The sequence below is a fragment of the Perna viridis genome, chromosome 6 (assembly GCF_037379345.1).
Source record: "Perna viridis isolate PV_CMFRI_1.1 ecotype Kerala chromosome 6, ASM3737934v1, whole genome shotgun sequence".
Classification (NCBI taxonomy): domain Eukaryota; kingdom Metazoa; phylum Mollusca; class Bivalvia; order Mytilida; family Mytilidae; genus Perna; species Perna viridis.
Window position 1 is genome coordinate 38,551,632 of NC_142450.1, and position 23,746 is coordinate 38,575,377.

Here is a 23,746-nt window from a genome sequence, read left to right on the forward strand (position 1 = left end):
ATGATTTTTTTACGATTTCAAATGAAGGAAGACTTACTTCAGAAATAGGTACATGTTAAGGATTCAATAGGTTTGTTTTCCCTATTCAATGTGGTCTATTGGCTGAAGTCAAACCAGTGGTGAATGAAGAAATACATGTTAGGTAGTAACTACAATTTAAAGTTTGCAAGGCAAGAATTTTTTTCTCACTAATTCTCCCAGAAGAAATTTCTTGCTTCACTTTGCGCAACTTTAAATTCTAGTTTACGCCACTAACATGTAACCCTCCATTCATGATTGGAGTGGAACATGATAAAAAATGGGAATTATTGTAAGTTGATGGTCATTGGTTCCAAGTAAATGTGCTGAACTTCGGAATAGTTTGGATCATGAGTTGTAAGTACATGCACACGGTCTGATTTTCTGGTACATCAGTGTAAAATCACACTACATTGGATTGCGTATATGTACATTTAGCTTGTCAGTAATATTTACAGTCTATGATACATGTACATGTATTTGAAATGAAAACAACAGTGGAAATTTGCTCTTAAGATAGAATCCCAATAAAAATATTTGTGGCAACACAGAGGAAATACCTCTGAAAATATTTCAAGATGTCAGAGAAATGACATTCAATTATGTTATTTTATTTATATTATGCTGAATTCATATACATTTAGACTTAAGTACATTCAAGAATTTAGCATTGTGTTGCAAATAAGGCAATAATAGTACAATATTTTTTCTTGCTACCAGCAAGAAAAGAACTTGGATAGGTAGGTATGAAATGTACATGTACATGTAAGAAAATAATTTCATTACTAGTATTGAAAAACATTTTACATTGAGTTAACCAGAATACAATCTTGAATTTAACATTGCTTGAGCCAATGACCATAAATGTTAAGGGTAGACAAAAATGGGTAGGTTCATGCAGATGTAGGAAGGGTGCAGGAAACAAAATATTCTATTTTGGACTAATAGAAAGAGTAATCAAGGGAACCAAGGTTATAGCGGTAATCAAAAGAATGTAATCCAGGGACAAAGTCCACACATGGAAAACAGACATACACAACAAAGAACATAAAGTAACTAAAATCATACATACAAAGTAACAAAAGTAAATGAGCAACTCGGACTCCACTAAAAACTGGGAGCATGGACCAGGTGCACCGGTAGGGTAAGCGTCCTCTGCTTTTCTGATTGTATGATGTACATGTACATGTATATTTCAATGTACAGTCTTGTATCATATAAAGATAAATTTGTAAATGTATATCCAGTATCCTTGGTCTAATTTATATACAATACACTGTACTACAATATAATCTTGCATGTACATTTTCATGTGAAATCTAACTTATATACAATACACTGTACTACAATGTAATCTTGCATGTACATGTACATTTTCATGTGAAATGAAAATACTCCCTGTATGAAGTCCTTACTTTCTTACACAATAGTGAAGAATACTAAGTAAAGCTTTCAAAATCATAGGAAAAAAAACTCTAGCAAAAACAAAAACAACAAAAAACTTCATTCTACACATGTAGCTGAGGGAAAGTTGAATTCTGTTCTGGGAAAACAACATTTAAAAACTCCAATACATGTATGAAGAAATATCATTTAAAATGACTGATTGTATGATGTACATGTACATGTATATTTCAATGTACAGTCTTGTATCATATAAAGATACATTTGTACATCATGTATATCCAGTATCCTTGGTCTAATTTATGTACAATATCAATTGTTGAGATGCTTTTATTACTTAACAGTCTATAAATGAATCACACAGTAGTATTGTGCATTAACATGTGCATTAACAACTACATGTACATGTACATGTAATGTACTAACATGTAGCCAATCAGAATCTATTTTGCTATTTATCCTTGGCTAATGGATTAAGACATATAATATTTTCAGGGAAACTATCTCTGAGCATTATTCCTTTGTCTCTGTGCACATCTAATTCATCAATAAATCCAAACCAATATATAACCATTCCTGGTCCAAATCTATTCCAATAGCTCCAAAATTGGTCTTTAAGGTAAGTTCTATTGCTGAATTCATCCCCAAAAGATGCTTTACTTTCAATCCAGTTCACAATATATCCATCAACAGATATCGGCACCTCCAATTTCACATCAGGTGTTTTGTCATATCCTCTGGCACGCATGTGATCTTCATTTAAGTAGGTATATCCTAAATTGTCCAATTTCCTTGTCAGTTTAAATTCATATTCCTGGCCAATTCCATGCTTGATGCTATCGACAATTGATCCATAATGATCATCGCTTAAAATGCAGTCCTGAATTTCCATTGCTAATATTGAATTTGGAATTGTAGCTGGGTCACGAATCATCTGCGTTACTTTCCCTTTAGGTGGATTTTCTCCTCCATATTCTGTATGAGATAAAAATCTCTCCAAAATAATTCGTGCTAACAATGCTGGTGATAAGTCAATAGATTCAGCTAGCTTCAGCAACACATGCCTCTCTCTATTACACACTGCTGTAGAGTATTTCTGATAATAGTCATTCATTTTGTCTAGGCTGTAGTGAAGGTGGTGGGTCTTTTTCATCTTTTTCTGGTAATTTTGCGAAAATATACTTCCTAATGTGTTAGTTGACAATTCAGGGTATTTTTCTTGAATAAGTTTAAAACACTCTCTTGAGTTATAGTCCTGCATTATTCCAAGAATTTCATTATACACGGCTAATTTCATTCTTATCTCTGAGATATTTCCTACAATAATTTTGTAAACAAAAAATTGTAAAAGTTAAAATTGAACGGTTTACTAATCCGTACTTTCCGTCAAATCGGAACATTATAAGATCGTACCATGTGCAGTGTCGCGTCGTTCATAATAACATGTTGTCTTTCTAATATTGTCCCAAAAAGATATTTTGCAGTCAAGATTAACGAGCAGTTTATCTTCGATTTAAAATCCAAATAAAATGTTAGGTATATAGCCATAGTATATGAATTGGTATAGGGTATTAAAAACACTGCAGCAGCACATCACGTCGGTGCCAAAATCCATAGCCAGTTACTTTCTATAGTGGCGTTCGACCCATGGCAAAATCAACGTGAAAAATAAATATCCTTGAGTATTCAGTCGGACTTCCCTTTGAGGACCCTAGAAAAAGTTTCATTCTGGTTTGAAGGTGAATCTTAAGGTCTGAGTTGCTGAGGAGCTTCATTCGTTGGCTTCTATTATTTAAACGGCATCTTTTTAAGGCAAGATCGACGATATGCTGTCGACGATGGAAATGTTTAGTAAAACATCTGGTTTGGTTTGTAACACTCTTTCATTGCTGTCATAAGGGACAATATGTAATGTCAGAGGCGGTTACAGGATCTCAGGTTAAAAGGAGGGGGGGCGTAAATAGAATTACAGAAAATTTTGTGGGTAAAATTTGTGAAAAATCAAGATTTTGTGCCATTTTTTTTCAATTTGAGGGGAGCGTACGTCCGGCACGCCCGTCTTTGGATCCGCGCCTGAATATCCTCAGATGAGATGCGGATATTTTTCAGCAAATTACGTATAGTTACCTTTAGTATTCCATGGAAGAGAATTCTTGAAAATTTTCTTCGTATTCATTGATGACACTTACCTCTGGAAGTTTTTTTGTTGTTTTAGACGATTTTGAGATGACGACCGTAAGTCAAAATGAATGCTATAATTTCCTTTATATATGGAAATCTGCATAGATACCAACCAGGATGTTTTGAGTATGAATGTGTTAATAAGACAAGGAAACTGTAATATTTCAACGAGAAGAAAACTAAATATTACAAGGGGTATAAAATTGCTTGCATTTCGAATAAGTATAACCATAATTAACCTCAGAGTCGAAAAGGGTCGTCACTCAGCCATGGACAAAAGAAGAATATTATACTTCAATATTCCCCGTTACTTAACAATCCTCTGCTTAACAATGTAGATCTTCAAAGACAACTTATAACTCCGTTTTATTACTTTTGTTGTCGGGACCTTTCAGAGCTTACTGGAAGGTATTTGTACACCTATTCAGGGCCTTCTGGTGAACTCTGTAAGTATTTTCTATTTTTATAAAGATTATACTATTGTGCAATTGTTACATTTCACCCTATCTGTTCCCTTTTCTATTGTATTGGTTGACTCTTCCAGTTATATTTTTACCATGATACTTTCCTTATTTATATGTGTCAAATCAATGCAAATCTGGTATGAATGACTGTGTGCGTTTTATTAGTGTTTTGTTTTACTATGCCTGTAAACGCCCCACAGTTAGGCAATGAATGACTGTGTTTGTTTGTGTGTTGTGTTTTACTATGCCTGTAAACGCCTTCCAATTAGGCAATGAATGGCTGTGTGTGTTTTATTTGTGTTGTGTTTTACTTTGCCTGTAAACGCCCTCCGATTAGGCAATGAATAGCTGTGTGTGTTTTATTTGTGTTGTGTTTTACTTTGCCTGTAAACGCCCTCCGATTAGACAATGAATGGCTGTGTGTGTTTTATTTGTGTTGTGTTTTACTTTGCCTGTAAAAGCCTTACAATTAAGCAATGAATGACCGTGTGTTTTTGTGTTGTTGAACTATGCATGTAAACGCCTTACGTTTAGGCAGTGAATGTGAATGTATTTTTATTTTTATAGTAAGTAGTTAATGAAACACGATTGTGCATCAAGCTATTTGATACCACCCATGATACCACCCAGTTTGTAAGACAGAATTGTTATTAGTGTCAACATAAATTTGGATTTCATTATGATATGGATTATATTATTTAGCAAACGCAGTTAATTATTTATAACAACCAAAAAGAAAAACAAACAAACAACAAGACAAAAACAAAAAACAAAAACAAAAACAAAAACAAAACGTGCATATAGATCAATAAATGTTTAAAAGAAAAGCTAGCAAAGTATATAGATATATTTTAATAAAAATATAAAGTGGTAATGAGATTTAAGTTCCTTTTATGCGTACACACACGTATACATTGTATCTTTAATTGTAAACGTTACCATGAGATCGCTCAGCAAACATAACAATATAAGGCACACACACGACAAGAATATTCACGCCAGGTATACCTTGAATTATATGTATAAAACGCATAGGTGTTACAATAAAGTTTAAGAAAATCAGCATTCATGACTCAATCCCTTATTTTGAACAATTATTGATTATTTATGGAAACTCATAAAAGTCATACCTGCAACGTTGCTCAGTGTGAATAAAAGAGATTTTTCTCTCCATAGAGTTTGAACTCCATTGAGATTCCAATAGATAGTATAGCATTGAGATTCCATTAGATAGTATAGCATTGAGATTCCAATAGATAGTATAGCATTGAGATTCCATTAGATAGTATAGCATTGAGATTCCATTAGATAGTATAGCATTGAGATTCCAATAGATAGTATAGCATTGAGATTCCATTAGATAGTATAGCATTGAGATTCCAATAGATAGTATAGCATTTAGATTCCAATAGATAGTATAGCATTGAGATTCCAATAGATAGTATAGCATTGAGATTCCATTAGATAGTATAGCATTGAGATTCCATTAGATAGTATAGCATTGAGATTCCAATAGATAGTATAGCATTGAGATTCCATTAGATAGTATAGCATTGAGATTCCAATAGATAGTATAGCATTGAGATTCCATTAGATAGTATAGCATTGAGATTCCAATAGATAGTATAGCATTTAGATTCCAATAGATAGTATAGCATTGAGATTCCAATAGATAGTATAGCATTGAGATTCCATTAGATAGTATAGCATTGAGATTCCAATAGATAGTATAGCATTGAGATTCCATTAGATAGTATAGCATTGAGATTCCAATAGATAGTATAGCATTGAGATTCCAATAGATAGTATAGCATTGAGATTCCATTAGATAGTATAGCATTGAGATTCCAATAGATAGTATAGCATTGAGATTCCATTAGATAGTATAGCATTGAGATTCCATTAGATAGTATAGCATTGAGATTCCAATAGATAGTATAGCATTGAGATTCCAATAGATAGTATAGCATTGAGATTCCAATAGATAGTATAGCATTGAGATTCCATTAGATAGTATAGCATTTAGATTCCAATAGATAGTATAGCATTGAGATTCCAATAGATAGTATAGCATTGAGATTCCATTATCATAAAAACTTAATTGTTTAGAATACAATTAAGCCAAGACTGGAAAAAGTTCAGAAACAAAAGTTGATAATAACTTAAAACAATATTAACGCATAATTGTATCGTGTGTCAGCATTAGATTTGACATCCTCGAATTGTAACGTCCAAATTAATTTGAATATATGCGATTCCTATGAACAACAAATCCGGTATCATAGAACTAACTTTCGACGAAAGGTTCTTCTTCGGGCATCTTGTCTTGTTTCACTCCCTGAACTTTGCCATTGGCTTCCATCTCCAGTAATATCTTCTCAGGGCAGTTATCATTGACGTCTCTGCAAACGGAAATATAATTGTATTTATAGCACAATATTAAAAATTTCCAAAAACAAAAACAAAAAAACAACACCCCCACAAAAAAAAAAAAAAAAAAAAATGAAAAAAAAAAAAAAATAAATAACAAAAAACAAAAACAAATACAAATACAAAAACAGAAACAGAAAAGCAAGAATATCAGCCCATAAAGATGAAAAAATAAATACACGAAAATTACATAAATCTATTTTTGATACTAGTTTATTATGATACTTGTGAAAAGAATTACTGAGAACTGTTTTACAGGTAAATGAGATTACTTTTCGTTTCAAAATGTGGAAATGTGGAGGAGCAACAAATGCAACGGAGCACTTGATTTTTGTTCTTGTTTGGTAACCTTCTGTAAACGTTTCTCTTTCCGTGTTAAGTATGGTAATTTCAAAATCATCTCGAATTATTCTCTGTTCTGATATATAAAAACAAATAGTTTTCCTATTTCAACGGTTCATGTTGATATGAATTAATATTTTATTATTTAAGTGACAGGCAATAACATTACTTGAGAGCGATCAAATATTTATACCTGTCATAACTGAGCCAGTCTTCGATAGACTCCGGTAAATCTCTGTCTCTAGTTTCTGGCAGGCAAAATGATATTAATCCTGCTAGAATTGACGATACACCAAATATTACCATTGGCAATGACTTGCCTAAATCACCCTCTATATGTAAAACCTGATAAAGCAGAAATAAAACAAACTGTTCAAATAAGTATCTATGCGTGGTTGTCTCGATCCATTCTCGTTATATGCTAACTTTCAAATCGTTATTAAGATAGTTAAACGCTAAGATTACACCGGTCTTTGAATGGTCAAACAAAGCAAGAGTTATGGCGTACATAGTGTAAAGTTGTTTTTGCATTTTTGCATTAGACGGTAAAATAACGACTTTTAACTGAATTCATTTTGGCTACATAATTGTTTTTTTTTCATATTTTGTGTATGAAGGAGAGAAGTTTATTTAAGCTATATCGCAAATTGTTCGACGCTCTATTTAAAAGTGATGAAAATTACAATCTAAAAACTCCTGCTTTTTGTGCAATACCTGTTTCCTTTTTAAACAATATCCTCAATAAATTTCATAATTATTATACTTGATTAGTTGCATTAAATGAATATTTTTCAATATTAAAGTGAAGTATTAGAAATACTGCAAACTGATTTATTCATCGTGTCATAGGTTTCCTTTTCTCTTTCGTCTACCCCGGACTTGATTTTTATGAGCAACTCGGCAGTTGTCTCTAGAAAAGCAGAGGACACTTACCCTACCGGTGCACCCGGGCCATGCTCCCAGATTTTAGTGGAGTCCGAGTTGCTCATTTGCTTTTGTTATTTTGTACGTATTATTTTAGTTACTTAATTTTCTTTGTTGTGTATGTCTGTTTTCCATGCTTGGTCTTTGTCCCTGGATTGCTTTCTTTTGATTTCCACTAACACCTTGGTTCCCTTGATTACTCTTTCACACTTTGTTGCACTAAGCTTGTGAAGAAAGTCTATTTTCGATTCTGAGAACCTTGTTGTTTGCATCAGAAATCACTGAGGTGTGGTTTCAATAGCAACACAATAAAACAAATAAGGACTATTTTTAATAGTAAGAAATATTACTTATTAAACACAAACATTAATAGTATAACATTTCCACACCACTTGGATGCTTACAGGAAACAGCACTGCAATGTTTTTTTGCTCGGTTTTTAAATTGCATTATTCATGATTTGTATACACTCGTGCCAATTATCCAACTCATCCGAACGACGGACTGACTAATAGATTGAATATCCGTTATGTTCAAACCGAGGCTACATATTTTTCCCCTGTCAATGAGGAACTATCTGCACTTTCTAAGAGTACATAAAACAAAAATATTACCAAATTGACTAAATAAGGAGCTATCATTCCACCCGCCCTGGCGAAGAATGTACCAATACCAAGAGCTGTGTTCCGTATCACTGTGGGAAATATCTCTCCAGAGTACAGAAATAATACAGCAAATGCAGAAGAAGCACCAATTTTACCGGTTGTCGCTAGCACCAATGTTAACCACTGATATTCTGGAAGTGAAGTTTCAAAGATGTAATATGTAAACCAACAACAAATCTCTATTGTCTTATCAGATTCGTACAAATTTCTACATAAAATCTTACTACACAGGTTGTACTGTTGCTATTAATGCAAATCAATATTGGTTATATTGAAATTAAAGTCTGAATGGCTACTTTTTAAACTGTAACTCTTTCACACAATTTTAAAAATATTTTCATATTGATGTCAAAGTGTCGGTTTTTTTTAATTTTAAAAAATATGAAGTGCGTTTGCTACTTTTTGATTTAAAAATCTACAGAGAAAAGATAACCACTTGAAATACCCCTAATAAACAATTATCAGTTATCTGATTTTTTGAGAAAAAAATACCTGGTCCCAGGCATATAACTGGAATGAATGAAGCCAGACAGGCTACACCACTTAGTTCTATAGAGGCTATATACACAGGCTTCCGCCCCATCTTATGAAGCATAGCAATACAGCCTGCAAAACCAATGACCTCAGCTAGACTCTGGAGGAAAAAGTTGACGTAGATGTTTCCTCCAAGGTTTCCGGAATTCATTCCTAAACCATAGAAAACCATACTAGCCATCATCCTGTAAATTAATGCTAGATACATGAATGTTTTTTAAATGACCAACCACTACAGATTTTATCCACTTTATTGAAATGAATTTTAGATATCATTTTAAAATAAAATTACGTAAAATATCATTGGAAATTAATCAAATGTATCATGAATATTTCGAGATATGTAAAATGTATGTAATTCATATATTTTAATTTGAAAGTATAAAGACATCATAAAAACTTTAGAATGTCTTATAAACTTATGAAAAACTATATAAAATACTTTATGAAGTGCTAATTGTATAATTCATAAAATAGTCTGATAATCTTTAGTTTATAAGATATCTTATGTGGTGAACAAATTTCGTTCGTTGTTTATACATACACAAAATACTAGTACTTCATGTACTATTGTAAATGAATATAATCGAAAGGTGTAGAAAGTTTTTGTGATCGTTTTAGTTCTCACTCTTACCAGTCATACGTAATGACCAGACACATGATCACAAGGCGGGGATATTTACACACAGCCCAAATTGGAATGGTCTGGTTAGATTCCAAACAATGTTTTTCAAACAGTTTATGTGGTAGCTTAGCTTTGTTGTATTTGGCGGTTGTTCGTAGAATCTCTTCGGCTTCCTCCGCACGACCTTTTGCCAAAAGCCAACGTGGAGACTCTGGAAGAATGCTATAAGAACAAAACATATGATATAGATAAGTAGATAGATAACAGTTTCACCGTGATAAATGTAAATAGTGTTTTTTAATTTTGTAACTTTTGTTTCTGGTTTTAATTTGACACCCTATCTCGAGCCATGTTTTGATCTATAAAGCAATCCATGTAACCAAAGGCGACATTTTCGTATTGCAAAAAATGTATCTGGAGACAATAAAAATGTGTGTATGGGAGAGAGTAATCAAGGGAACCAAGATTCTAGCGGAAATCAAAAGAATGTAATCCAAGGACAAAGACCAGACATGGAAAACAAACAAACAAGAGTAAACGAGCAACTCGGACTCCACTAAAAACTGGGAGCATGGACCAGGTGCACTGGTAGGGTAAGGGTCCTCTGCGTTTCTAGAAATACCCACCGGGTTGCTCCGGGGTAGACAAACGAGGAAAGGAAAAGTATGACCCGTTGAATAAATCAGTTTTCATGGTGCAGATGGAGACACCATAACGATCCACGAGTTCATGATGACGACCATAAAACTTCTGTGGTGACGACTTCAATCTTGTAGCAACATAACCCTGTTCCAGAATCCTAATTGTAAGAAGTCTAACGCGATACAAAAGTCTTCGTAATTACGGCAATCTCTGGCATAACGTATGAGTTGTGATATGAAAACTCTAACGCAGATGCTATTCGGGATGTCGCCACAGATGAAAGTTGGCAATTCTGAATGAAAAGTCATCACGTTTGTCGTAAAGAGTAATCAAGGGAACCAAGGCTATAGCGGCAATCAAAAGAATGCAATCAAGGGACAAAGACCAGACACGGAAAACAGACATACACAACAAAGAACATAAAGTAACTAAAATCATACATACAAAGTAACCAAAGCAAATGAGCAACTCGGACTCCACTAAAAACTGGGAGCATGGACCAGGTGCACCGGTAGGGTAAGCGTCCTCTGCGTTTCTAGAAATACCCACCGGGTTGCTCCGGGATAGACAAACGAGGAAAGGAAAAGTATGACCCGTTGAATAAATCAGTTTTCATGGTGCAGATGGAGACACCATAACGATCCACGAGTTCATGATGACGACCATAAAACTTCTGTAGTGATGACTTCAATCTTGTAGCAACATAACCCTGTTCCAGAAGCCTATTTGTTAGAGTTCTAGCGCGATACAAAAAGTCTGCGTAGTTTCGGCAAGCTCTGGCATAACGTATGAGTTGTGATATGAACACTGCATACGCAGGTGCTGAAGGGATGTAGCTACAGATGAAAGGAAAGTTGACAATTCTGAATGAAAAGTCATCACGTTTGTCGTAAAGTTTGGTCAATATTTTCCTTTACCATCGATTTCTAGGTGTAGGTCAAGATATGAGGCTGACTTCACAGTGTCTGTAGTTTCCTTTATCTCAAGTTCTTTAGGGCAGATGCGATGTATCAAATCCCCGAAACTAGGATTGTTTAACGATAATAAAACATCGATATAGCGGAAACTGAGATTAAAGGATCTAGCTAAACGTTGTTCTTTCTTTCGGATCAACCATAAAGTCAGCCTCATAAGAGTGAAGGAATAGGTCAGCAAGTAGACGAGCACGATTTGTTCCCACTGGAATGGCGACTGTGTTGAAAAATGTGTCCACCACACTGGACAAATTTGTTGTCGATAAAAAATTTCAGTATTTTGAAAAAATCTACTTCGTTATATTTCGAAGATGATTTGGAATTATTTTTTTTTTAAAATGATGAGGAATAATTACCAAGAACTACATATTTGTTATTATGTGTACCGTCTTTTTTGGAGTAACAACGCCGTATCGGTATTTTAACTGAGAATGGGTAATAAAACTACAAAGAGCCATAGGTTTTAATGCTCTTGTATTCTGATTAAGTATATCAATTACAAAGAATAGAAAACAATTTGAATTCAAATAAATCAAATAAATTAAGGGGCGTTTATAAATCCAATCCATCGTATTTATTTAAAAGAATGTACTTTATAGACTACAGAGTTAGTCATATTGGACCAAATGCCCATTTTTTAATAAGGAGATTGGAATCAATGGAACTTCACAATTCTGCGTATTAAATTTGTTTTCACACAAGACTAATCAAGAGATCAGTAAGTTTGATGAACATAATTGTACAAGTGTACAGGATACGAATATATGTACAATAGAAAGCTAATAAACCATTATTTTGACAAAGTGTTCATTTGTAAAGCTGAAAGTTCTACCTTATTGCACTAAATATGCAACAAAAGATTGAGTACATAATGTACTTGTATAATGTCAAAATTTGTGAAATGACGGTATGAAATATTACAAAAACAAGAAGAAAGTGACGGATCGTTATGACCTCGCCAATTCAAACCTTACATAGCCATCAATGCCATGTTGAAAAATCGACAAAACCCACGAGCTATGTTTGGGCACTTTCTTAGAACGGAAATTGAAGGCCAACTCATTATCACTAAACCAAATCGCCCTAACACGCAAAAGTTCTTTGAACACAATTTGTCAAGAATAAGTAGCAAATAAAAACTCACAATATATATAGAAGGAATATCAAGGGTGGTATTGAAACTGCTAGATTTAAGTATTTCCAATTGCGTATTGAATAAGCAAGTAATGCCAGCAACATTTCTCCAGCTGCCCAGAAAAATTCAAACGTGATTCCAGCCCAGATACGTTTCTTAGGACCAACCATTTCGACACCTGAAAAAATATTTGTTTTCTATATTTTGTCTTGTCAGAATATGTGAAAAGTTGAAGCTAGGTGTGAGATCAAGAACTGGTTCCAAAAAGTTGCATAGCGACACAACGTGCACTTGGTTTTCACCATTTCCTGTGTTTTTATTTACATTTACTCTGAAATCGATCATGTAAACTCAAATTCAAAGACTTTCTATTAAATGAGCACGCTGACCAAAGTTTACTACCTACATACCTAGGACGTATCCAGTTCCAAGCAGACCACCAACAGCGAAACCAGATAGAAAACGCAAGAAAACAAATACTTGGAAGTTTGACACAAACGACGTCGCGATGTTTGGTGCAGTAATAAGTACTATACAACCTATCAGCGTTTTCTTACGACCAAATCTGCAATGAAAAACTGAATTTCAAATACACGTCCACTTCATATAATATTTCAAAAACACTATAGCTTGATATCTACCCAAATGCACACTTATCGAAAACAAATGAATAAATATAACTCACTTTTCTTTAGATATTGCAATTTTTTGTTTGAAATAAATCAAACGCCTTACGATTATGGTAGGTGAATTGTCTTGAAGACCAAATTTAGCATGAACTTCTGGACTTGGTATCTTAAAACATACTTTCAATGAAGATACATTTGTTAGATTCTGAATCATTAATTGTAATTAATAAAGAATATTATGATTTTAAATCTGGTAGATTACAAGAACTCAGGTGAATCGAACTACAAACATGATAATGAACCCAACATAGTTATTTACAGCTAGTTGAAATAAACCAGTTCCAATTTCAATACAAATTTAGATATGATAGTCAGTAGTTCAAATAGCTCTCTAGGTAGAAATCTGTCCTACATTATACTTATGTGTCCTACTTAACTACCACAGATACTGTCCCTTCAGCACCTGCGTATGGAGTGTTCATATCACAACTCATACGTTATGCCAGAGCTTGCCGAGACTACGCAGATTTTTTGTATCGCACTAGATTTCTAACAAATAGGCTTCTGGAGCAGGTTTATGTTGCTACAAGATTGAAGTCATCACTACAAAAGTTTTATGGCCGTCATCATGAACTCGTGGATCGTTACAGTGTATCCATCTGCGCCATTAAAACTGATTTGTTCAACGTGTCATAGTTTTCCTTTCCTCTTTCGTCTATCCCGCACTTGACTTTTTATGAGCAACTAGGTGGGTGTTTCTAGAAAAGCAGAGGACGCTTACCCTACCGGTGCACCTGGTCCATGCTCCCAATTTTTAGAGGAGTCCGAGTTGCTCATTTGCTTCTGTTACTTTATGATTTTAGTTACTATATGTCCTTTGTTGTGTATCATTTTAGTTACTCTATGGTTTTTGTTGTGTATGTCTGTTTTCCATGTCTGGTCTTTGTTCCTGGGTTATATACTTTTGATTATCGCTATAACCTTGGTTCCCTTGATTACTCTTATAAGTTTGAAAAGCTGTTAATTATGATGGTGAATGGCAAATTTAAAAGTTAAGATCAGCATAATTGACAGCTATTCAAAATTAAAAGACAGTGTCCAAAGATCACATAGGTGTTCTGTGTTAATTAAGTTGGACACATTGGTATAATGTAGGGCAGATTTCTACTTAGAGAGCTATTGAAATTACTCACTAGCGTAGCTAGATTTGTATTTAAACTAGCTGTAATAGGTATAAATAATTGTCATATTTTAAAGCAATGTTTTACCATGGAGCTTCTATTTGCTAATCTGTAGTGTACAAGGAATAGTTTGTACTTTATAAAAAATACAAAACATTTAGCAGAGTCCATGTTGATATCGAAGTCACTTGATATAATGTTTTGGAGAAAATTGATAAAAATGCTACTGGACCTATGGAAGTGTGTGATGACTTACGCATCAGACACAATGCCCGTCAACAGTGAACCTGCTGTGAATCCCGCCATAAAAAGCATCATTGCAAAGGTTGTGTCCCCTTTTCTTTCGCATACCAAATTGTTCTGTTGTAAAAAAAATTCCGAGCTTTCTAGTTAATATACATTTATCAACACGAAGAAAGTTCGCTTATCACCTTTTTTTCCTGGCCTAAATACAATTTTTTCTTTAAAAAGAAGATATATCACACTTTTTTTTCTTTCATTGGAATTCAGATAACAATAAAACAATAGCTTAAGTCGAATTATTGAAAATTTATTTCAGATTTTCCGAGTCTTCAAAACTGTCTAATTCTTTGAAGAGAAAGCGAACTTCCTTTTTTAATGTAAAGAGTGATTGATGTACCGTATATTATTTGAATACATTAATGACGATTCTTAACCTGAAGCTCTAGAAAGTCTGAATTGCTCACCTTGCTGTTTGACCATATGTTCATATCTTGAATTCTATTCTGAGAATAATATTTTTTTGAAAATATGAACATCAATCTCAGGAAAAAAACACGTCAATATTGGAAATAAATCCTATACCTGTCAACAGATCTCCAGAAACATTCGTCTTTGGATATATCTTATCATGCTTTTGTTTTGACGTTAACCTATTGTTCAATTACTGGATTCTATTTTACAAATCAACGGTGGACATACAATAGACAAAAGTTTCCAAAAACAACTGAGCTAGTAGTTGTTTTTTTTTAGAAAGTATAAGCCGTTGTTCTATACATCAGTATGCCACTAATTACATTTTGTACCACTAGACAAAAAGAAACTAATGAAAAAGTAGTCATTTTTATGAATACACATCCGCACATCATTGTTTGGTCTTAGTTAGTCCCTTCACCAGTTTGGTTTTCACGCGCTGGTGTTTGGCCTTAAAGTCCGCGTTTTTTTCATAGTGATGACTTGCAACTTCATTGATCAATTATCCATTAAGACCATACATTTGTGTATATATTTGTGTTGCAGCCGTTGGTCAGAAGAAACTGTTTAGGATAGAATTGCTTTTTCTTGGGGGTCTATTGCAACCACCCAAGGCATTTTTCTACCGACCAGCGTCATTGGCTAAAAGAATCTTTGATTCTGGATTGGATTTCAAGATATAAACAAAATTCTGAAACATGCAGGTAAAAAAACCCGCCGATCTGACAAAAAAAGGAAGAAAAGTCTTTATTTGAAATGACTGTTTGGTCACCTAACTTGCTTGGTACCTTGTCAATAGAACGCTAGAAAACTATGGTTTTGGGAACGTTACGGATCCTTGAAATGTTCATTTGCAATTCATCTAACTATCTGTCTGATACCTACACTGACAATTTACTGTAACACTGTACATCTGTGTTACATAGTTTACGAAAAGTTAGATGGACATTTTGCCAAAGTAATAAATGAAATGTTGCAAGCACACTTCTTTTTTCACATACCTGGCTACCATAAAAATAATTATTTTAATTAGAAATACACGTCAAAATAAAGTATATGTACATGTACTTAATTTTGTGTAATATTGACCACATATGTATAAATGAAATACTTGTACGTTTTTTTTTTCTAAATTAGAAAGAAGTGGAGACAAACCTTTTTGGTTTTTCATTGAAAAAATAAATAAATAAAACAGGTCGAATCGTCTATATAGTGTCAGGTCATTTCATCGGAACTCCGTATAATCTACTGTTTACATACTGACATCTTGATATTGATAGAAGCTGCTGTAGGTAGTAGTTCCACTCGAGATGTCTCTTAACAGACAAATGTAAAAATATTGAAAATACCCAGTATATACCCTAAGCGAATTAAGCTCACTTCAATTACAAAACAGACCTAATTGAAAGTCAAAACAGATTAATTTAAGGACATTAAAACAATAATTTATGTAACAGAAAGAATGAAATGTTGCTGATTCGTAAAAAGAAATAACTCGCCCTTCGGGCTCGTTCTTTATTAACGAATCAACAGCATTTCACTTACTAATTTCTCAATTTTGCAGTATTTCTCAATTATTGAACATATTACCCTGAGTCCGAATTTAGATTATCCTAACGGTTTAGGCGATATTTGCGAAAATCTGCTGTTTGACCCCTATATTCTATTTCACAGTAACGATATCCTGTTTTTTTTTTTTATAAACTTTGATATTGGTACTTTATGGAATAAAAACTGAATTTTATCTTTGAAAAGATGTTTGAAAAATGTTAACGTCGACAACGACAGACATCAAGTGATGACATCAGCCAACAGAGCTAAATGAAATCTTGGAATTGAAATCAAACTTATCAAACGAATGTGCGATGGACCGTATGACTGTGAAATGAAATCATAGATATGTTCATCTTACGTGATTGTAGGAAAGAAACATATGTCTATTGATAGTATATAACACATTGTTCAAAATGTTACCAAAATGTTATCAAAAAGAAGTAAACTATTTCAATGTAATATAATTGAACATGCTATTGTAAACCAGAACTGAAATCAGAAACTTTAGTAATACTTAAGTTAACATTAGTGTAGTATTATGTATATGATATCAAAATTTTTATGCAAATATCGAACATTTCACAGCCATTTGGTGATCTCAAGGACGAGTTACATATCAAAAGTAACTGCGTAATTCATTACCTACCTGCATAGCATATGTGAGTTCAAAATAAGTTTGATCATATTCCCATTTTGAGCAACGATATGATTGTGTGTTGTTCCACATCACTTCTGTAACACTCGATGAGTTCTTTAACACTTGGACAATTTCACATTTGAATGGAACTGTTGTATTGGTTTGCAAGTTCTGGTAATTCATGACGTCATGAACGTCATATGACATACCAGAGGGTTCCGTTAATGTACCGTGATGACATCTGCAGTATACACACAGTGGATATGAACATAATCAATGATTGTTTGGTACCACAAATGCAAGTGATGACCACTCAAATGACATTCCAAAATGGCATATACTAGTAAACCAATTAAATCAATGTTTGTTTAGAAATTGCCATAGGAAACATCAATGTACAAAAATAATAAAAAATATTATTGATGTCATACATAGTTCAACCAATTTCTGGAGCTACTATGTCATTTACTAATAGTAGTCCTTTGTTTATTGCTTTAAAATTGTTTTATTCTTGCATTGTTATAACCCCCTTTTTGTGTTGGACTCTCACCTCATTTGAATTGAGTAATGGGAATTCCAAATTGATCACTAAACGTCCATTGATGTATGTTGATATGTTTTATTTGGTTATACTCTCTTTAGAACATTCCCTGTTTAGATTATCTTCTCTACTTAGTGTTGAATACGGAATTTATATCAAATCGGACGACAAATATACATATTTTACATATTTTACAGATTTAAAATTGTCAAAAAATATGCCTTTCAAGATGATTTTATGTACATTTGGGCCACGAACACAAACTTCATTGATGCATTGATGACACATTTCTCTAATTAATGTACGGACGATACATATATGGATATGATAATTGATAATATATATAATATATCTATATTTATTACCTGTGTTTTGGTATGTGGAGGATAAACACGGACAGCAAGGTTTGAATAGCGCTGAACATCTGTGGTATACATATTAATGTATAGAGAAACTTCTGGTATCGCCCAAACTGTCCAATGTAGCTGAACACGTCGTCGTAGTGCATGCTGAATCACTAGTGTTAAGTTAAAAGTATAGAATAATACTTATAGAAAAAAACTAAAGACTATCCGCAACCCACTATGGACAAGATCTGCACAGTTTGACTTTTGACTCTACAATAAATATTGTGACCTATGGTTGACTTGACGTTCAGGAATGCTATATTTTTATGATACATTACTGATGCTATTCACAATATTGTGGATGCCAAAAATTAATTTGTAGGTTAAGTATTTATTTCGATGAACTCTGGCACCTTTACAAACCCAATTTACGTTACGCTTTGAACTTTGCTAATCACCAAATTCAAAGAATCTTGATAGAATCACTGTTTACGTTTAAGGTGATAGTTGTACTATTCTAACAAGCGCAAATATATAACAGTGAAAATACCAGTCAACTTTTCATATACACACTGACTTTATGTTCTTGTGATTCTGATATGACGTGCATCAAAGCTATTTAGACTACAGACATGGTAAAAAAGTAATAAACTGCGCCTATTCAAAATTAGGAAGAAATTAGTCCTATTAGAATCGAAATAAATCTATATGGTCTTATCTAAAACTCTTTTGTAATAACCGAGTTGCAAAGTTTCTTATAATACTCATTCAGTTTCAGTTTATTGTAAAAAAAATGTGTCACAAGAGATCAAAATACATACAAATAATTTTACAAAACATGACAAAATAAACATATGATGACAAAGGAGACACTTTTGATGGATTTATATATAAATATGACAATTATATCAAGGCAATAATTTTCTTGACATAAACAAATTTTTTGTAGAGAGCAGTTTTATTGCCATCCCCTTCCCCCAAAATATAGACTCCGTCTTCTCAAGGTACATTCAAATTCTGGGTTGCCAGAATAACCTATTGAACCAATGAATCAATTGAAAGGAACGGTCTTTATTTAATTTGACTAGTTTTTATTTTTCTTTTACACGGGTCAGTGGACATGTTTACAGTTAAAAGAATACGGTATTACTGTCCACCTAAGGCAAACGTCAAAGACTAGATAGTATTTGTATTTTCCAATTATTATTACAGTTTTATATAACCTATAACCAGGTACTTGATTATAAATCTACTGATAGCAAACAAATATTTCTTGTGTATGAGTAGGTAATCCGAGTTTCAATAGTTCTATTCATTGATTGCATTAAAGTATAAGTACTCGCATTTGATAAGAAAATAAAAAAATAAATAATAAAGATAAAGACCGAAAACAAATTATTCCACCAAAACGTGTAATAACGTTAAGTAGCTGAAGTGTAAGGTATGCTGTTTGATTGAAAACACACAAACCACTGATTAGAAATTTCATAACGGATACAATCCGAATGTTCGTGATATGATTGATATGATCAGATTAATAGAATTATCATTAAGGTCATGAAAAGTTAAGATAAGATCAATTACAGTTTTCATCGTGAATAAAATTGCTTACCTGAAGCTGGCAGCTTCTCCAAGGCTGGTCGATATTTATCTGTAACAACGAGAAAAGTCATTGAGAAAATACGCATTAATGAACGTCTAATTTCTTATAGTTTATGATTGAATATTGAGGTTAACTTCTATTTACTAATGTATTCAAAGAGGAATGAACTTATTGCAAATCAAGCTATAAAGTATTGTTAATTAAAGATAGATCTAAGTTTTAATATATTTTTTAATAGAAGCAGTTGTAAATTTAACATGTTGTATTACGGGTCTTAGTTTTGTATATTCCACATTTTTCATCTGTACTTTTCAAGATGTTTGAGATTGAATAAATTCTGAAAACCATAATCTAGTTCTGAGAAAAAAATGTACTTGCGTTAAGATTTAGATCCTACTGCCACGGTCAGTGTAATGTTTCATTTCATATTATTGTACACAACGTAATTAGTGTGCAAATAATTAACAGATCGTACAAGTGAAAATGGAGCGTCAAATTCATAATGTCTGTAATCGTTGAATTGAAAGAAAGTTATATTCAAGATAACATTTCCCAATATTCATGCAATAAACCCTTTATGGCAGGACCTTGGAATACGAGAACAAAAATCATGCAAAAACAATGTCGTACATTCAACACTTATCCCAAGTGAATAATGATAATTATTGATAATAAATTATGTGTCATAAAAGGAAGAAAAAGACACAATTTAACTAAAACCACAGATACATTTCAAACAGTAGATTATAATGTCAAACATAATATATGTATCTGTTGTGGAAAAAAATATTATAAAATACCATACGTACAAAATGTATGGGAGTGTTAAGTTTATGTTTAAAATATTCCTGTTTCGAAAATATATACATTCAAATTCATACCTATATATAGACCCATATAGACCACAACAGTTCGTGTACTGTGACAGTTTTTAATAAGCACAGTTTAAAATTTAGAATTCACATCGTCATTCTGAAATCTTGACTATTTTATTTATATAAAGATTCGTATAAAATGATTTTTAATTTTTTTCGCGTAACTGTGGATTACCTTAGAAGTTTCGTTTAAATGATAAAAACGCATCTACAAGAAGCACAAACTTAAGAGTTCTGAGCTTATTTTCCACAGATGTTGCTTACCTGCTTAAGCGTACGGCTATATCTTAGGCTTATAAAGCATTGGCCTACGGACTAAACCTGGAAAGACATATCTTCACTTCGCTTCAAATCTTTTCTTCCATAGAAGGATTATATCAAGTAGCATTATATAGTTCCTATCTCGATTATTTCTATATACTTGACTGAATCCAAATAGATTTAAATTTTTTTCTTAAGAAATGTTTTCCGACGTATTTGCAAAGAGGAAACATACTAAAACTAGGACACTGTGTAGTCACGTGATAATTTCTATTCCCCCTAATTCCAAGCCGGTAAATTATTAGTAATTCAGTGCTCACTTGTACTTTGCATGCTAATTGAGTTAATAATAAGATCAGGACGTCGTTCGAGAATTTAAACCTACGGTTTAATGATACTCATTATATGATATTACGCCTACCTGCACATATACTCTTCACCCCATGATCACATTACACCTCAGAGTTTATACGTAAAAATGGCAAAAACAGTAAAATATTTTATGATATTGTCTAATTCAAGACCAATCAATGTTCAAATAATAGTTAATCTTTCAGTATCGTCATTATACGGAAGTACATGTTAAATACAGGAAAAAAATGTCTCCAGAAGAAGATAAGAAAAGTTGACAACTGCACTTTGATATTTTATAGAATATATTCAGGTTTGATTGATTGGAAATCTATAGAAGCACAATGTAGTAAGATATTCAAACACTCCAATTAGAGATTTGAAGTATGGTTCAGATGTAACGACGAGATATTTTTCATTGCGAATCAATTTCAAATCTAATGTATGATTCATTATATTAAAAACTTAAATGATGGAAAAATCATAACTGAAATGCATGAAACGATTTCATTATTGAAAAATGATTGTGAATCAAAGATTTCCAATACTATACAGAAGCTACTAGTGTTACATTTAAGTCCTTGCCTTTAGGTGTGCTTTACTGCTTTTCCCATTTTCAGACAATTTTTAAACCTTGCTTGATCTTTATGACTTACACAGAAAAGAAATGTAGTCAACGATGATTAATGTATTAATGCTGTTATGACAGTCAACTGTCAGTTACTTAATTTTGTGAAATAGGTGGTCTTATATATAAACCGTTGTTAATGAATAAAAACGTCGAGAAGTCAAAATATTTTGTCTCTTATATATTCATGATGATACACAACTCTTACTTGCAAGGTACAATTTTCTTTTTGATTCGTATTTCTATACAGAGGAAAGTGGAAACAGAGAATGTGTCAAGAATTCAATCGTATCAAACTATGACATTTCATTGAATGATGAAAACATTTCCTCACTGTGAGTCTGTCTTCAATCGGCCCACGAAGTGAGAATTATCAACGAAATAGCCGCCTTAAACATATATAAAAAAGGACAAAATTTTAAAAAATGCTCGGGATTTACCAAAGATACGTTGTTGCATTAAAGAATATCGCCGAAGTATGAATCGCCCCTTGTTTTTGACGAGACCAGACCCCCTTAGTGATTCCATTCTGTTGGGGAGCAGCAATATTTAAATCACTCTTCACGAATCATTCTCACTTGAAATGTGACATACTTACCTTTCCGGAGCACCTTATGGAACTTCCGGTTTTATTTATGGGAGTTTATATTCATAGTTCTTAATTTTTTTGTGTTACTTTTGTTCTTCTTATCGTCAGTTTTTATATGCTGATCGCTACATTGTGTATATCTGCTATCCTTTTTTCACGTTCAGACCACGTACTGGAGTATATTATTTTTGAATGGTTCCCGTACTTTTGTGCCGATATATATGTACGCGATGTGCATTTACATATTTGTTGTTGTTATGATATTCCCTTTACAATGATATTTGTACGACTGTTATGACATCATGACCGATTATAGAATACAACTATAGATCTGTTTGAGTTTTTGAAATTATGCTCTTGTTAATCCAACAAATTTTACACAAATAAGGGGAACTCCCTTTATATTCAACAGTTTATTTGATTGATGCTTGTCCTGTTTTCTATAACATTTCTCATAAGAATTTGGAATAAGAAAGATTGACATGGCAATTTACCAGTGCATTCAACCAAATTAGAGTATTGCATAACACCCTTTGTTCAAACAGACCGTATGTAAAATAGCTCGATATTTCAATACTTGGTCGTTTTTACAATAAAAACAGTAAGTTAAATTTTAACTCATAAATACAAAATGGATGTGCAGTCACGGTTTTCATATTTGTTTAACATTTTAAAAAGTTGATTTTATCAAGAGTAATCGAGGGAACCAAGATTCTTGCGGAAATCAAAAGAATGTTATCCAGGGACAAAACAGACACGCACAAAGAACATGAAATAAACAAATCAATACATATTATACCTAGATCTTCAATGTTTTTCAATGCTAAGTCAAAGTGAACTATTATCTTAATCTCAAATAAAAAAAGTGTCTTTCATTCGTTTCACCATATCACTTTCAATAACTTTAAAATTTAAGCAAACATTATTCGAATGTGTTCCTTTCATCAACAGTGTTGAACCTTTAAAGTTTAATTTTTTCCTTCCTTGCTCAATAAATAAACTTTACCCGATAAATAATTAGCAAACCCATCATTTCCAATTAAGGTTACTGTTTACTGTTTTCAGCTATTGCACATACAAATGTAAAAAATCAATGACGTACCAGGATTTTCTAATGGATAAATTTAAAGCATTTAGTAACCTTCTTGTTGTGAAAGGATCTACAGTTTAAATGCTAATGTGTTTATTCAGGTATTGCATTAAATGAAGTGAAAAGTTTTACATACAGATTTTCTGAGGATATATATCTTGAGAAAAATGAAATTAATTTTATGGTTACATTTACAAATCTCCTTAATGGCCAGGGGGTAGTTTCGAAGACATACAGTAAATACTGTTTGAATCGTTGTGCAGTGTATTTTTAAAAATTCGATATTTAAGGAGAAGCATAAGAAGTGAAACAGGTGTATGTTTATTTCATTAAATTTAGCAATCACTCGTTACAACCGTATCATTATAAGAAATTGTCAGACTTGTTGACTTTGAAACTTTAACAAAT

At 32.8% G+C, this 23,746-nt stretch overlaps 2 protein-coding genes across 11 annotated transcripts in view; both read right to left on the reverse strand.

Annotated features, from left to right (window-relative positions):
- Positions 1-1,734: 1,734 nt before the first annotated feature.
- On the reverse strand, positions 1,735-2,773 carry LOC148614865 (CDAN1-interacting nuclease 1-like). The gene has a single exon (XM_088589325.1). The coding sequence runs from the start codon at positions 2,717-2,719 to the stop codon at positions 1,874-1,876; it is 846 nt and encodes a 281-aa protein (XP_088445451.1). The 5' UTR covers positions 2,720-2,773; the 3' UTR covers positions 1,735-1,873.
- Positions 2,774-4,904: 2,131 nt separating this feature from the next.
- The window catches only part of LOC148614866 (organic cation transporter protein-like), a 30,433-nt gene continuing 11,591 nt past the window's right edge, over positions 4,905-23,746 (reverse strand). For 4 of the 10 annotated variants that reach the window (XM_088589330.1, XM_088589333.1, XM_088589335.1 and 1 more), the window contains exons 2-12: positions 19,554-19,592; positions 17,960-18,111; positions 17,063-17,294; positions 14,405-14,508; positions 12,749-12,903; positions 12,348-12,516; positions 9,597-9,809; positions 8,921-9,147; positions 8,378-8,559; positions 7,033-7,184; positions 4,905-6,469 (exon numbers count right to left, since the gene is read on the reverse strand). In XM_088589330.1, the coding sequence (XP_088445456.1) occupies positions 6,355-6,469; positions 7,033-7,184; positions 8,378-8,559; positions 8,921-9,147; positions 9,597-9,809; positions 12,348-12,516; positions 12,749-12,903; positions 14,405-14,508; positions 17,063-17,294; positions 17,960-18,102 (1,692 nt within the window). In that variant the 5' untranslated portion in view covers positions 18,103-18,111; positions 19,554-19,592 and the 3' untranslated portion in view covers positions 4,905-6,354. Of the gene's footprint in view, positions 6,470-7,032; positions 7,185-8,377; positions 8,560-8,920; positions 9,148-9,596; positions 9,810-12,347; positions 12,517-12,748; positions 12,904-14,404; positions 14,509-17,062; positions 17,295-17,959; positions 18,212-19,553; positions 19,593-20,683; positions 20,912-23,254; positions 23,341-23,746 lie in introns of those variants that run through there. The other 6 variants (XM_088589339.1, XM_088589337.1, XM_088589334.1 and 3 more) reach the window with 5 other exon arrangements.